The 16,817-nt window shown below is 41.4% G+C and overlaps 1 protein-coding gene across 1 annotated transcript; it reads right to left on the bottom strand.

Moving 5' to 3' along the window:
- Positions 1–9,730: 9,730 nt before the first annotated feature.
- Positions 9,731–15,834, bottom strand: LOC118485058 (zinc finger MYM-type protein 1-like). Its single transcript, XM_035981289.1, has 5 exons — positions 15,789–15,834; positions 13,911–15,706; positions 13,705–13,802; positions 9,842–10,007; positions 9,731–9,778 (listed from the first exon to the last, which is right to left on the bottom strand). Exons 1-5 carry the CDS (start codon positions 15,832–15,834, stop codon positions 9,731–9,733), a joined length of 2,154 nt encoding a protein of 717 aa, XP_035837182.1.
- Positions 15,835–16,817: the final 983 nt, after the last annotated feature.

The following is a 16,817-nucleotide window of genomic DNA, read 5'->3' as shown; positions in this document are numbered from 1 at the left end:
TCTTGATGATTATGGTTGAATGCTTAGTAATAGTGTGTTCATGTTATGTTTGTGCTTAAATGGATGCATGAATGAGATGAAGTTTTATGTGTGTTAAAAAGTTTTAGTGTTGAAATGTGTTGCTAAGGAACTCATGATATCTTGTGACCAAATATGACACAAACCCTTGATTATTGATGATTATGAAAAACCGGTTTGTTTATGTGTTGTATCGTGCAAATCGGATAGGTGTAGATATGATTTTTGAGATGTTTTGATGAGTATGACAAGTATGTTTCATTATGGTTCATAGTTTTGCTTGAACAAAAGTTGAATATGTGATGAATATGTTTGAATATTTGAAGAACACTTTGAATGATAGTTGAAGATATGAAAAACCCTTGTGATTTTGATCCACTTTGACTAATAGCCTGATTAGGAAAATTGTTAGTGGAATTCTATTGGTTGCTTCCTGATTTGGGCCTGATTATATTGTACCATTTGGCTGACTACATCTGCATCAACACGTGAATATGAAAACGACAGCTTACGACTCGCAATCACCCAGTTGCGACTCGCAACCACGGCGTGACAACTCGAGACCACGCGGTTGCGACTCGCAACCATAACAGGACAAGTCGAGACCACCGGTTACGAGTCCCGTTGCGACTCGAGACCACAGCATGACAAGCCGAAACCATGGTTGCGACATAGGTTGCGACTCGCGACCACCTGAGATCAGCACACACAGCATGACTCGAGACCATACTTGCGAGTCCGGTTGCGACTCGAGACCACACTTTTGGGCCTAGGTTAGTGGGCCGGACTTAGGAACTTCTGTGCTTCTATACGTGTTGTTTGGGCCTGTTGTCACAAGCCCAACTGTTTGGGCCTCACACTTAGACTTTGGATTATGTCTGACTGTTAACTGTGAACTGTTACTGTTAAACGTGTTTGCCATACGTGTTGAGCATTCGTGCACTGCTTGGTTTGAATCTGATTATAAGTAATATCCGTGTTAGGACGTTATTGACTACTTGCGACTTCATTGACTTTCTGTGATTAACTGCCGAGCAAACCAAGGTGAGTTCACACCCTCTACAAAGCATGGGATTCCCTGGGTTGGGAACGGGGTTAAGGAACGTGGATTCCTCGTCCTCCTTGGGTAGGACGTCAGTGGTTCAGGAATGTGATTCCTCGTCCGGATGGACGGATAAACGTACTAGACTAAAACTCTATCACGAAGTCCCTCCTTTTTGTATCGACTAATCGCCGGGCCAATGGCGAGCGGGTCATTAGTTAGATAGCGCTATTTAGGTCTGACAAGCCTCACACCGTGCCGCAGAGGACGGGCGTGAACTAATGGATCTGGGGCACGTCAATGATGATAGACATTGATGTTTTTTCAGGGCACATAAACATGACTACAGTCAGCAGTCGATATGGTAACGAGTCTAGTGTACGCATGGGGTAGCCCCCACGGCCGAAATGCCTGATAACTAACATGGGGTAGCCCCCACGGCTGGAATGCCGGAGTAACTGGGAATGAACATGTCACGTTTTTAAACTATGGGGTAACCCCCACGGCAGGATGCCAGATAAAGTAAACTGTTTTCGAAACAACTAAAACGAACACCCAACCGTGAACTCACTCAACTAGTTGTTGACTCGTTACTACATGCTTTGCAGGACCATAGGTACTCAGCTGGAGCTTGCATGGAGGAGGATCGTTGTGGGACACGGATTGCTGCGTACTATGTTAAACTTGAAACTTTTGAACTTATGTTACAACTTTAAACTTATGCTTCCGCTTGCAACTTAACTTGTTTGTTTTGAAACACTAATCGTACTGGTTAAACTTTTATAATTACTTATATGCTTGTTCAGTATGATTGGTGGCTGGATCCTGGTCAGTCACGCCTCCAAGCGGTAGTACTCCGCAGGTGGGATTTTGGGGGTGTGACAGATTGGTATCAGAGCCATTGGTTATAGTGAACTTGGTTTTAATAAAGGAGAAACGTTTTTGATTAAAACCAGACTATAACCGGTTTAGTGCTCAACGGTCCACAACGACACTTCGCTCCTCATGCAAGGCTCGACGTTCTAGGTAATATGATGTGTGTATATTGCCTACTTGTTAGTTACATGGTACATTGCTCATGGTATGCTTGATTAGTATAGCTACTGTTGTTTGAACATGTGCGTGCTCACTCTGTCCTACTATCGTGCATACGCGAACCTCTCTCACACGTATTACTTTTATTATGAAGAACCATGTCTGGACGCGTTAACATGACACAAGCCCAGTTGACGGCTTTGATCAACGAGCGAGTTGCCGCAGCGCTTGCAGCTGCAAACGCAGGAGGTATATCCTGCAGTCCGAAATTGTTCTAGGATCATTTGGATCCTACTCTCGTGAACCAACCTTTGTGTTAAACTCTGTCTTTCTTTCACCTACCTTAGGTCAATATGCTCAGGCACCGGTGTGCACTTTTAAGACCTTTATGGACTGTCGACCCACGACTTTTAGCGGCACTGAAGGGGCAGTAGGTCTCCTACACTGGTTTGAGAAACTGGAGTCTGTGTTCGAAATGTGTGAATGCCCTGAAGCGCGCAGGGTAAAGTATGCTACTGGTACTCTCGAGGGTTTGGCCCTCACGTGGTGGAATGCTCAAGTGCAGATGTTAGGGTTGGTTGCTGCCAACGCCACCCCATGGGAAACTTTCAAGGAAATGATCAGGGAGGAATACTGCAGTCGTGACGACATTCACAAGCTGGAAGATGAGTTCTACAATCTCAAGATGTCAGGGTCAGAAATTGAGGCATACACTAAGAGATCGCATGAGCTAGCCTTGTTGTGTCCTACTATGGTGGATCCTCCGTATAAGCGAATTGAACTCTATCTCAAGGGCTTGGTGCCAGAAATCCAAAGTCATGTGACTTCAGCGAACTTGACTACTATCCAGCAGGTTGTACAGTTAGCTCACCGTCTCACTGACCAAGCGGTGGAACAGAACAAGTTACCGAAGCGTATAGGTGCTGCAACTACTTCTGGTGCTTCTAGTGGGGATAAACGGAGATGGGATGGAACTTCAAGCAGGGGTTCGACTTCAGTGCAAACTCAGTCTCAGCAGAGAAAGACAGATGATCACAAGAGCCCCAGTCAGCAGTCGTCTGGTGGTCAAAGTCATGGTGGGTACAAAGGAAATCACCCCAAATGCAATCGTTGCAACCTACACCACAGTGGGCCATGCACCAGGGGCAACTGTCATCGGTGCAACAAGCCTGGTCATGTTGCGAAGGATTGCAGGAGCGCATATCCCGCCAATCAGAATCGTCAGCAACCTCAGCAGAACCAGCGACAGCAGCAGGGTAACAACAAAGGGTGCTTTCAATGTGGAGCTGAAGGCCACTTCAAGAAGGATTGTCCCCAACTGAACAACAACAACAACAACAACAACAATCAGGGGAATGGTAACAATGGGAACAACAACAATGGTGCTAGGGGGCGTGTGTTCGTGATTGGTCAAGGTGAAGCAAGGAATGATCCCAACGTGGTGACGGGTAAGTTCCTTCTCGACGACTTTTATGTTACAGTCTTATTTGATTCGGGTGCCGATACTAGTTATGTGTCACTACAAGTTAGTAAGATGCTTAAGCGTATTCCTACACCCCTGAGCGACAAGCACACTGTAGAGCTAGCTAATGGTAAGAGTTTGGAAGCCTCACACGTAGTCAAAGGTTGCCAGCTTATTCTCGCTAACCAGACCTTCTCTATTGATCTTATTCCTATTGTCTTGGGTAGTTTCGACGTTGTCATTGGGATGGACTGGTTATCCCAACACCGAGCAGAGATTCTTTGCAACGAGAAGATCGTTCGTATTCCTGGTTTAGGTAGTGAACCTCTCATGATTCGTGGCGACAAGAGAAGTGCTGTTGAGAACATCATCTCTCTTCTTAAGGCCCAGAAATGCTTACGAAAGGGCCACACTGCGATTCTGGCTCTAGTTACTGATACCACAGAAAAGGAGAAGAAGTTAGAAGATTTTCCCGTTGTACGCGACTATCCTGAGGTATTCCCTGAGGAATTACCTGGTCTTCCGCCCCATCGCCAAGTCGAGTTTCAGATTGAACTAGCTCCTGGAGCCGCGCCTGTAGCCCGTGCACCTTATCGTTTAGCCCCATCAGAGTTGGAAGAACTCTCCACGCAACTACAAGAACTCTTGGATAAGGGTTTCATTCGTCCTAGCTCATCGCCTTGGGGAGCCCCAGTACTTTTTGTGAAGAAGAAGGATGGTACCTTCAGAATGTGTATCGACTATCGTGAACTCAACAAAGTGACTGTGAAGAACCGTTATCCTCTACCGCGTATTGACGACTTGTTCGACCAGTTGCAGGGGTCGAGCTACTATTCAAAGATCGATCTGAGATCGGGATATCACCAGCTGAGAGTTCGAGAAGAGGATGTCTCTAAGACGGCCTTTAGGACTCGATACGGGCACTATGAGTTTCTGGTCATGCCGTTTGGGCTGACAAACGCACCGGCAGTTTTTATGGATTTGATGAATCGAGTGTGCAAGCCGTACCTGGACAAGTTTGTTATAGTCTTCATCGACGACATCCTGATCTATTCTAAGAGCAAAGAAGAGCACGAACAGCATCTACGACTTATTCTGGAACTCCTTCGGAAGGAACAGCTTTACGCGAAGTTCTCGAAATGCGACTTCTGGCTTCGAGAGGTCCATTTCCTAGGGCATGTGGTGAACAAGGATGGGATTCACGTTGATCCATCCAAAGTGGAATCTATTAAGAACTGGCCTGCGCCTCGCACACCGAAGGAAATTCGCCAATTCTTGGGATTGGCAGGTTATTACAGGAGATTCATTAAGGATTTTTCTAAGATTGCGCAGCCTCTGACCTCGCTAACACAGAAAGGCGTTGTTTATCATTGGGGAAATGCACAAGAGTTGGCTTTTCAGCATCTAAAGGATAGACTTTGTAGTGCACCTATTCTTTCACTGCCAGAGGGCACAGATGATTTTGTGGTTTACTGTGATGCATCAATTCAAGGTCTTGGTTGTGTATTGATGCAACGAGATAAAGTCATAGCCTACGCCTCACGACAACTCAAAGTTCACGAGAAGAACTACACGACGCATGATTTAGAGCTGGGAGCTGTTGTTTTCGCACTTAAGTTATGGCGGCATTACCTGTACGGAACCAAGTGCGCCATCTACACCGACCACAGGAGCCTAGAGCACATATTCAAGCAGAAGGAACTGAATATGCGGCAGCGACGATGGGTCGAGCTGCTGAATGACTACGAGTGCTCTATCAGATATCACCCGGGCAAGGCCAATGTTGTGGCAGACGCCCTCAGTCGAAAGGACACCGTGCCTAAGCGCGTAAGAGCTTTACAACTCACGATCCATTCTAGTCTACCTTCGCAAATACGAGCTGCTCAGATAGAAGCACTGAAACCAGAAAACGTTAGAGCCGAAGCTCTACGCGGGTCGAGGCAACGCTTAGAACAGAAAGAAGGCGGTGCTTATTATGTAACAGGACGCATTTGGGTCCCACCCTATGGCGATTTACGGGAACTTGTGATGGATGAAGCGCACAAATCTCGCTACTCGGTGCACCCTGGTTCGGACAAGATGTACCACGATATTAAGACTACGTATTGGTGGCCTAGCATGAAGGCCCACATAGCAACTTACGTCAGCAGGTGTTTGACTTGTGCGCGAGTCAAGACGGAATATCAGAAACCTTCAGGCCTACTTCAGCAACCAGAGATACCACAATGGAAATGGGAGCAAATTTCCATGGATTTTGTTACTGGCCTACCTAGATCACAGCGCGGAAATGATACTATTTGGGTGATCGTAGATCGACTCACGAAATCCGCACACTTTTTGGCAATTAAGGAGACGGATAAGTTCTCCACTTTAGCAGAAATATACCTCAAGGAAGTCGTTTCGAGGCACGGGGTGCCCACCTCTATCATCTCTGATCGAGATGCACGTTTTACTTCGGAACTGTGGCAGGCAATGCACAAGTCTTTTGGCTCACGTCTAGATATGAGCACAGCGTATCACCCACAGACGGACGGGCAGTCCGAGCGCACTATCCAGACATTAGAAGACATGCTTCGCGCTTGTGTAATCGACTTTGGCAACAGCTGGGAAAGGCATCTGCCACTCGTGGAATTCTCGTATAATAACAGCTACCACACCAGCATTAAAGCTGCTCCGTTTGAGGCATTGTACGGACGTAAATGCCGGTCACCCCTCTGTTGGGCAGAGGTGGGAGATAGTCAAATCACTGGTCCAGAACATGTGGTAGACACTACTGAGCGGATTGCTCAAATACGACAACGCATGGCGGCCGCTCGTGACCGTCAGAAGGCATACGCCGATAAGGGCAGGAAACCACTTGAGCTCCAGGTTGGGGAGCGGGTACTACTCAAAGTTTCACCCTGGAAGGGTGTGGTTCGTTTTGGTAAACGCGGCAAACTCAACCCACGGTACGTTGGACCTTTTGAAATCCTTGAGAAAATAGGCAAGGTGGCCTACAGACTGAAATTACCAGCAGAACTCGGTGCAGTTCACAACGTTTTCCATGTGTCGAATCTGAAGAAGTGTCTGTCAGATGAAACGCACGTAGTTCCTCTGAAGGAACTCACGATCGACGAACAGTTGAAATTCGTCGAAGAACCTGTCGAAATCACGGACCGGGATGTTAAGGTCCTCAAGAGCACTAGAATACCTCTTGTTCGAGTTCGTTGGAACTCACGTCGCGGTCCAGAGTTCACCTGGGAGCGCGAAGATCGGATGAAACAAAAGTATCCCCAACTGTTTGAGAACAGTACAAACGCTACTGAGGCTGAAGCTACGGAATTTCGGGACGAAATTCCAGATCAACGGGGGGTGGATGTGACACCCCAGGATAACCGGGAAAACCATGCAACTTGACTAGCTTCCTCAGTGAGTGCCATCAAATTTCGGGACGAAATTTCTTTCAACTTGGGGATGATGTGACAACTCGAAATCTAGAACCTTCGTTGTGTCTCGATGTAACTTGCTTGTACGTTATGTGACTAGTTAACTGATTAAACTTAATGATAAATGTGAACTTTTATGTGCTTTGTTATGTGTGCACTGGTACGTATGTATGTATGTGTTATATGTGAACCGAGAACCCGACACGAGACAGCGAGAACCCGACTCGAGACCATGTGGTCTCGAGTGAACCGTAACCATTAGGCCGGTTCGGGCCTTTGGGCCGATTGGGCCATTGGGCCGAAAACCCTTAGCCGAAACCCATAAGGGTGCAACAGTTGGAACTTGACTATAAATACACCACCTTAGTTAGTTTTACCATTTGTTGAAACATTACACCCACACACTCTCCTATTCTCTCTCACTTAAAACCTAAGAACACAAACACACCTCCAAGACTCTCGGATCCAATCGGTTGGCACAAGAAACTCTCGGATTTGGACTTCGGATCGGCACACACACACACCTCACCAACCGGTTAGTATTTATGGTGTTTATGGATTTATGTTAGTTATGTTAAATAATAAAATGCATGAGATAATATTTATTGTTAGTGTTTCTTGATGATTATGGTTGAATGCTTAGTAATAGTGTGTTCATGTTATGTTTGTGCTTAAATGGATGCATGAATGAGATGAAGTTTTATGTGTGTTAAAAAGTTTTAGTGTTGAAATGTGTTGCTAAGGAACTCATGATATCTTGTGACCAAATATGACACAAACCCTTGATTATTGATGATTATGAAAAACCGGTTTGTTTATGTGTTGTATCGTGCAAATCGGATAGGTGTAGATATGATTTTTGAGATGTTTTGATGAGTATGACAAGTATGTTTCATTATGGTTCATAGTTTTGCTTGAACAAAAGTTGAATATGTGATGAATATGTTTGAATATTTGAAGAACACTTTGAATGATAGTTGAAGATATGAAAAACCCTTGTGATTTTGATCCACTTTGACTAATAGCCTGATTAGGAAAATTGTTAGTGGAATTCTATTGGTTGCTTCCTGATTTGGGCCTGATTATATTGTACCATTTGGCTGACTACATCTGCATCAACACGTGAATATGAAAACGACAGCTTACGACTCGCAATCACCCAGTTGCGACTCGCAACCACGGCGTGACAACTCGAGACCACGCGGTTGCGACTCGCAACCATAACAGGACAAGTCGAGACCACCGGTTACGAGTCCCGTTGCGACTCGAGACCACAGCATGACAAGCCGAAACCATGGTTGCGACATAGGTTGCGACTCGCGACCACCTGAGATCAGCACACACAGCATGACTCGAGACCATACTTGCGAGTCCGGTTGCGACTCGAGACCACACTTTTGGGCCTAGGTTAGTGGGCCGGACTTAGGAACTTCTGTGCTTCTATACGTGTTGTTTGGGCCTGTTGTCACAAGCCCAACTGTTTGGGCCTCACACTTAGACTTTGGATTATGTCTGACTGTTAACTGTGAACTGTTACTGTTAAACGTGTTTGCCATACGTGTTGAGCATTCGTGCACTGCTTGGTTTGAATCTGATTATAAGTAATATCCGTGTTAGGACGTTATTGACTACTTGCGACTTCATTGACTTTCTGTGATTAACTGCCGAGCAAACCAAGGTGAGTTCACACCCTCTACAAAGCATGGGATTCCCTGGGTTGGGAACGGGGTTAAGGAACGTGGATTCCTCGTCCTCCTTGGGTAGGACGTCAGTGGTTCAGGAATGTGATTCCTCGTCCGGATGGACGGATAAACGTACTAGACTAAAACTCTATCACGAAGTCCCTCCTTTTTGTATCGACTAATCGCCGGGCCAATGGCGAGCGGGTCATTAGTTAGATAGCGCTATTTAGGTCTGACAAGCCTCACACCGTGCCGCAGAGGACGGGCGTGAACTAATGGATCTGGGGCACGTCAATGATGATAGACATTGATGTTTTTTCAGGGCACATAAACATGACTACAGTCAGCAGTCGATATGGTAACGAGTCTAGTGTACGCATGGGGTAGCCCCCACGGCCGAAATGCCTGATAACTAACATGGGGTAGCCCCCACGGCTGGAATGCCGGAGTAACTGGGAATGAACATGTCACGTTTTTAAACTATGGGGTAACCCCCACGGCAGGATGCCAGATAAAGTAAACTGTTTTCGAAACAACTAAAACGAACACCCAACCGTGAACTCACTCAACTAGTTGTTGACTCGTTACTACATGCTTTGCAGGACCATAGGTACTCAGCTGGAGCTTGCATGGAGGAGGATCGTTGTGGGACACGGATTGCTGCGTACTATGTTAAACTTGAAACTTTTGAACTTATGTTACAACTTTAAACTTATGCTTCCGCTTGCAACTTAACTTGTTTGTTTTGAAACACTAATCGTACTGGTTAAACTTTTATAATTACTTATATGCTTGTTCAGTATGATTGGTGGCTGGATCCTGGTCAGTCACGCCTCCAAGCGGTAGTACTCCGCAGGTGGGATTTTGGGGGTGTGACAGCACTCTTGTCATTTTACATCCTCATGGACTCTTGTGTAAAAAAACTTATAGCAAGGGACTCTTGTGTAAAAAAACTTATAGCAAGGGACTCTTGTGTAAACTTATAGCAAGGGACTCTTGTGTAAAAAACATCACAACCCCTCAATTCATCTCTGTATCACATACAAATCTGAATCAAGTTCGTAAATTAGGGATTATTCAGAAACATCACATGGCAGCATGACAAATCAATACTCTAAAACAACAAAACATCAGATCAACAATCCAAACAACAAACAACAATCAAACAAAAAACTACCTTAATCAGAATAGTATCTCCTCTAAAAAGCTGAAGCTTTTCCATGGTCTCAGGATGCAACACAACAACAGAGTTATCACCATTAATAGCTTCATCAACAACCAGCCTGTTAGCAGCCTTCTTCCATTCAAGAATCGCCGTAGTGAAGTCGCGCTTTATGCCCTTACTGCAAACAATTTACACATTCAAAGGTTAGAACTTGAAATCGAGATCAACGATGATGAAACAACAATTGAAAGATGAAACAACAAAGCCTGTTAGCAGCCTTCTTCCATTCAACGATGATACAAGTTGCTAAAAGAATAAGCCCTCTTTTCACCTACTTCATCTCCCCAGATCCCTATTTGCAATCCCCATCTGCAAATTATGTCACGATCTTTGAATATCTGGAGTTGATTAAACCTTGAAGAAGGTCACTCAGAGAGATTTAGCAAGATAAACCATTGGGTGGTGTGGTGGAATTGGTGGTGTTCAATAGGTGGGGCTGGTGGCGGTGAAGGTTGTGGGGTGGTGGGAGGTGGTGGTGGTGGTGGGTAAAGTCAGAGAGAGAAAGTGAACGGCGGGGATATGGTGGTGGTGTGTCGGTGTAGCGGTGGTGTGTGGAGGCTGATGGTGGCGATGGGAAAGAGAGAGAGGGGTGGTGGTGGTGGTCTATGTTAGAGAGAGAGAGAAGAGAGAGGGATGGACTCAGATCAAGAGAGAGAGAGAGAGAGGGTTTGAGAGTTTTTATATATTTTTATTTTTAAGTTTAATACAGAATAACCCCTTGATATTATTTATCTTACAAAATAGTCCTTGGAAGCTGAAATTACAATAGTACCCTCATGTTTCTTGCACATGACCAGATTTAACTAAAAAATCTAACTGAGTTTGGCTTAAAGGACAAAACCTGCAAGATTTTGAAAGATAAAGGACACCGCCTGTCAACTTTTGCGCTAAAGGACAGCGCCTGAAATTTGATGTAAACATAAAGGACAAAACTTGTAATTTACTCTAAATAAAAAAACAAAGATTAATGTTATAATAAGTAAATAGTACATCAAAATTCATTTTTAAAAGACAAATTGATAATTGTATGTAGAGGTGTACAAATCGGTTAATCGGTTTTTAAAAAACCGGTTAAAAAAAAACCGGTTTTTTTCACCCAAAATAAAAACCGGTTTTTTTAATAACCGGTTCGGTTAATAACCGGTTCGGTTAATAACCGGTTTTTGAGGTCCAAAACAATAACCGGTATAACCGGTTGGGACCGGTTTTTAACCGGTTTTTCCCAAAAAAACCGGTTTTTTTCCGGTTTTAACCGGTTTGTTAATAACCGGTTCGGTTAATAACCGGTTTTTGAAATCAAGAATAGTAACCGGTATAAAAACCGGCGGTTAAAAAAAACCGGTTAAAAAAAACCGGTTATTAAAAAAACCGGTTAAAAAAAAAACCAGTTTCGGTTTTTTTTCCGGTTTCGATTCTAAAACCAGTTTTTTTGTACACCTCTAATTGTATGTCTTAACATATGACATTATATTTTACTAAACACGTACAATACCTAAGTTTTTTTAAAGATATATCTTTACTATTATTTATTATATAAAATTACACTTATACAACCGTGTAATACACGGGGTTATAACCTAGTAATTTATTAAATACAGAAAACAACTTTACTTTTCAAAAAATCATACACTTTTTTAAATCTCATGTGGTGAAACAATGTTTTTTTTTTGTATTTGCTTTTTTAATGGCAGATATTATTACAGAAAAAACATTGCCAAAGTTTTTTGCTTTTTTAATGGCAGATTTTATGCAAGAAAAAAGTTGCCAAAGAGTAGTTAACGCAACAAACAAATAAGAGTGCATTTTTTTTTTTTTTTTTTGAGAATTAAAAAACAAGAGTACATGAAGGTTTAAACATAGAATTCATTTCACCAAGAAGATCAGGGGGTGTTTACATGGAGGTCCGGGTTCAGACGAACCCACAGAATTTTAAAATTTTGATAGAAATTGTATATAGAAATTGTAGGATGTATGCAAATCATAAGACTAGTGGGTATGGAGAGCCTCATTCCCAAGGGGATGGACTGCCACGTCATCGCCACGTAAGAGGGGCTTAGAGGAGATGGACCTAAAGGGTGGGGGATGAACCCCTTTATATATATATATATATATATATATATATATATATATATATATATATATATATATATATATATTTATATATATATTACATATATATATATAGGAGACCGCTAGAATGAGAACCACCTCGAGTTGTAAGAACCGCGAGAACCACACCGTACGGGGCGAGGTGGACCAAATTTTTTTTTTCAAAAACGTAGATGCATGTATTATAAACACATTCGTAAAAATAAAATTTTTAAAAAAATGTCGTGCGGGTAGTTTTTTACACCACAAGTTTGTGGTTTACGAGTTCCGTAAATTTACGGAACTCGTAAACCACAAACTTGTGGTGTAAAAAACTACACGCACGACATTTTTTTTAAAATTTTTTTTTTACGAATGTGTTTATAATACATGCATCTACGTTTTTGAAAAAAAAATTGGTCCACCTCGCCCCGGATCAAGTAGTTCTTGCGGTTCTTACAACTCGAGGTGGTTCTCATTCTAGCGGTCCCCTATATATACATATGTATGTATGTATAAGTATATGTGAGAGGAGGGAGGCCCGTAGGATGGGACGGGGCGAGGGGGCAGGGGCGGATATATATAGAACCAAGGGGTAGCCTCCGCTACCGCTTGGTCGGAAAATTTTTGACGTTTTTAGTGTAAATTTTGGAAAAATTTGACCTTTTTTCGATTTCGTTACCGCCTATTTATAAAACGTTTCCGCTTGGTCGGAATCCTAGATCCGCCACTGCGAGGGGGGCGGTGTGGAGGACCGGCGCCGGGCCTCGCCGAGCCTAAGCCGGCCCCCATACCGCTTGGTCTAAGCACTCCATTTTACATTCCTTAATACGTGTGCAAATTATAAGCACTTCATTTTACATTTCTGAATGTTGAAATGTTAAAGAATACAATTTAATAAATTTGTTGACGTAAGTGTTAAAAAATACAATTCGATAAATTTGTTGACGTAACTTCAATTTATTTCTACAAACATGCCATATTGCCTTTATTTTTTATCTCCTCTTATTTTTTTTCTTTTCCTTAAATGTTATTACGTATTTTTTTTATAATATGTCTACCATTTTCGAAAAAGATCTAAAATTGAATTTTACTTAATAAAAAGTTTAGAGTGTATCTGTAGTAAATAATATACAGTGTTGTTTTGGTTAAGAGGGGTTGATAATCAGGGCCGTCTCCGAAAATCATAAAAAAAAATTTGGTCCTGTTCGAGATAAAAAATTTGGGCCCTATTCGCAAATCTTCATATAACATAAACTCATCAATCATTCAATGATATATATATAAATACTAAAAATTCATAATACTACGATAATTGTTATGAAATATATAAAACAAATTAACAAAAATAGTGTAGCAAAAATGATCAAAGTATCGAACTTACTTGCTAAGCAAATAGTGTGGTTCTCCTAGCGTTTTTTAAAGCAAAGCTCTGGATCAACTCCTTGTAATCCATAGTATATAATATTTCACTTTCAATAGATATTGTCGCCAACCCGTTTAGCCTTTCTTGTGACATTGTAGAACGTAAATAAGTCTTCAACAACTTCGACTTTGAGAAACTTCTTTCTGCCGATGCCACGGTTACCGGAATTGTCAACAACATTTTATATGCATTTATAGCATAAGGATAAGTAGTATTGCGTTGGAAGATATAGTCTAAAACGTCAAAAGGGTTGTCAATGTGTCTCGGTAAAAATGTAGTAATCAACTTCAACTCCGTATACAATTCTTTAGCATCAATATCGGATTCTCCTTCATACTTCAATGCATCTTCAAGGCGATAACAACACTCCTTAAGCTTGGCTTCATCAAGAGTCTTCAACTTTTTAGGAAACAAAAACCCAAATATTTTTTCGAATTTTTGGTATTATTCAAATCTTGTTTCAAGTGAAAAAATAGCTTGATCAACAATACTTAAAAAATAGTTTACTCTAAAATCCTCCTCGGGTGAAAATGTTACTTCTTCTACACTTGACGATTCATCAAATTGTTTTTTCCTATATATCACACGTTTTTGACGAAATTCCGCATTAACACCTATTTCATTTGCAATTTCTCTAGGTTCATCAAGTGCCTTAGAGAACCCCACTTCTCTATAATTCTTAAAGAATTTAATTAATTTGTCCACTTCATCAATAGCAACATCAAGAACAACATATTTTGCTTGCAACCGTTTGCTCACCACATTCACCTTTGATAATAATTCAAACCAAATGACAATTTGTGCCAAAAATTCAAAATCACCAAGTTCATACTCTTCTAATGATTTAGCTTCACTTATGATTTTAGCATCTCTATCCGTCCCCCTAACTTCTCGCAAAGCTTTTCTTACATCTGCAAGTTGAGTTCTTATAGGCTTAATACTATCTATACGACTTTCCCAACGAGTTGTAGACAATGATTTAAGAGTTAATCCTTTAACATTGTCTTTCAAAATTTGCCACCTATTAATAGAATGAACAAAGATAGTATATAACCGTTGTATTGTTCCAAAAAATTCCTTAGACTTAGTAATTGTGTTAGCCATGTCACACAATGCTAGATTTAGACTATGACAACCACAAGCACTATAGAAAGCTCTAGGATTTTTTTCTAAAAATCTAGTTTGAACTCCTTTGTTTTTTCCTCTCATGTTTGCCCCATTATCGTAGCCTTGACCACGCATATCACCAATATCAAGATCAAGTGACTCTAATTCCTTACATGTTACTTCAAAAAGTCCTAAACCCGTGGTATCATCAACAACCAAAAAACCTAAAAAGGATTCCTCAATGGTCACGGAACTAGAGTTAAAATTCACATACCTCACAATTATGGACATTTGCTCTTGGTGACTTGTATCAGGCGTGCAATCCAGGATGATGGAGTAATACTTTGCTTGCTTAACCTTCTTGATGATTTCGGTTCTAACTTTATCCCCTAATAATTGTATCAACTCGTTTTGAATATTGTGGCTAAGAAAGTGTACATGGCACTCTTCATTCAAAACTCGGCGCAAATGTTCTTTCATAATCGGGTCAAACTCTTCCAACATCTCAACTAAACCCAAAAAGTTACTATTGCCTTTTTGATACAACTTCTCATTTGACCCACGAAACGCTAAGCCATATTTTGCAAGAAACTTCACAAGTGCAACAATCCTTAAGATGACTTGTTTCCAATAATCTTTTTCTTTTCTAAATTGCTCATATGCATCTTTGTCAATTGTTTCTTGGCATTTCAACCTTTGGCGCAATTCAGACCATTCATTCATATTCTTGAAATGTTCTAAACCTTCATCATCCAACCCACCTTTTGGATGCCTCGTTCTAAAAACTTTACAACAAAAACAATAGAGTTTGTCAAGTTTTTTCGAATACACTAGCCATTCTCTATCGCACGTATCACTATTTGATAGAATTCTAGTGTACATGGTATTAGAAAAATGTCTTCCAAATTTATCCACGGGGCCCTTAACAACATCCATATCTCTTTTTAGACCTTTCATAACCAACTCTTTAATCATGTCATTACTAAGCCCACCCCAATTTCTAGGATCAAAAATATCAATATCCGGAACGGGATTAAGATCATCTTCACAAATAGTAGCTTCTTCATCTACGGTAGCATTAACGTTGTCTACATCTATGTTCATATTGTCTTCGCCCACATTAGCTTCTTCATCTCCTTTCACATTGTCTTCACCCACATTATCATCACCCAAGTTAGAACTAGAACTTTGAGTTTCTTTTGAAAAAAAACTTGTGTACTCGGTTTTGTTTTAATTCGTCCGTCTTTCTTTTCTCTTCCTCTAGCTTCTTCCTCTTACGTTTTTGATGGCCGGATATGTGTTTGTATTTAGGAACGGGAGGCATAGTTTCTACATATTAACGAATAGCATCCATTGAATCATAATTCACACGAAGTCTAATACATTTAATAAAACATAAATAAATCAGTCTAAAATCTAAATAAACAACAGTAAGATACCTCGACTCGATCACTCGACGTTTGATTTCCTGCAGTCTAAATCAGTCTAAACTCTAAAATCTAAAAAAAAACAATTCACATCATTCATTCAATCATTCATAACACTATAACAGTCTAAATCGTTAAACTCGAAATACGACTCGAAATCAGGATATAACAACAATTCAACAAACAAAATACCTCGAGTCTCGACGATTGATTTCCTGCACCTGCAGGCTGCAGCGGTGATGATGATGACTATTATCTTATCTGCGAGATTGCGAGAATGATTATGATGATTGATGTCCTGAATCACGATGATGATGATCAGATGCTGACTTTAATCTGCGATTCTGCGTCTCTGCGATCTGGATTCTAGGCCTCTGGCTGGCTGGTTGTTCGATCAGAAATCTGAAATCCCTAGTGCAGAACTGAAGATCAAGAACCGCGACGTTTGATTTCTCCAGCGGCAATTAGATTTTTGACAAAGGTTGGGCCTGAAATCGGTTAAGGGATTGGGCCTGTAATCGGTAAGAAATTTAGGCTATGTATATATAAAGAAAACTTAAAAATTTTTGGGCCCCTTAATTATTTGGGCCCTGTTCTCAAGCCCCTCCAGCACTTGGCTATAACCGGCCCTATTGATGATGTATGAGGTTAAGGATTTTTAGGGAGAGAGAACATAATTGTCTTACTTATGGATATGGTGGTTGTTATATGATATTATGGTTATGATGATATTGTGACACAATATACCAAAAATATCACTTGTATAGGACCATACTAATTTAGTTCTTCTTAACTTGAATTTTAGGGTTAATGTTAATGAAAATTTGATAGAGTTAATTGCCCGGATGGTTCCTGTGGTTTCACGTTTTTTCACGTTTAG

This window comes from Helianthus annuus, chromosome 12 (assembly GCF_002127325.2).
Source record: "Helianthus annuus cultivar XRQ/B chromosome 12, HanXRQr2.0-SUNRISE, whole genome shotgun sequence".
In the NCBI taxonomy this organism is placed as follows: domain Eukaryota; kingdom Viridiplantae; phylum Streptophyta; class Magnoliopsida; order Asterales; family Asteraceae; genus Helianthus; species Helianthus annuus.
The sequence above is the reverse complement of the archived record's forward strand: the minus strand, read 5'-3'. Positions and strand labels throughout refer to the sequence as shown.

Coding starts and splice junctions, on each gene's coding strand:
- LOC118485058 (XM_035981289.1), bottom strand. CDS start 15,834: ATGCCTCCCGTTCCTAAATACAAACACATATCCGGCCATCAAAAAC. Junction 13,803..13,910: donor CACCCGAGGAGGATTTTAGA/GTAAACTATTTT, acceptor TTTCCTAAAAAG/TTGAAGACTCTTGATGAAGC. Junction 10,008..13,704: donor GATATTGATGCTAAAGAATT/GTATACGGAGTT, acceptor AATTGTTTGCAG/TAAGGGCATAAAGCGCGACT.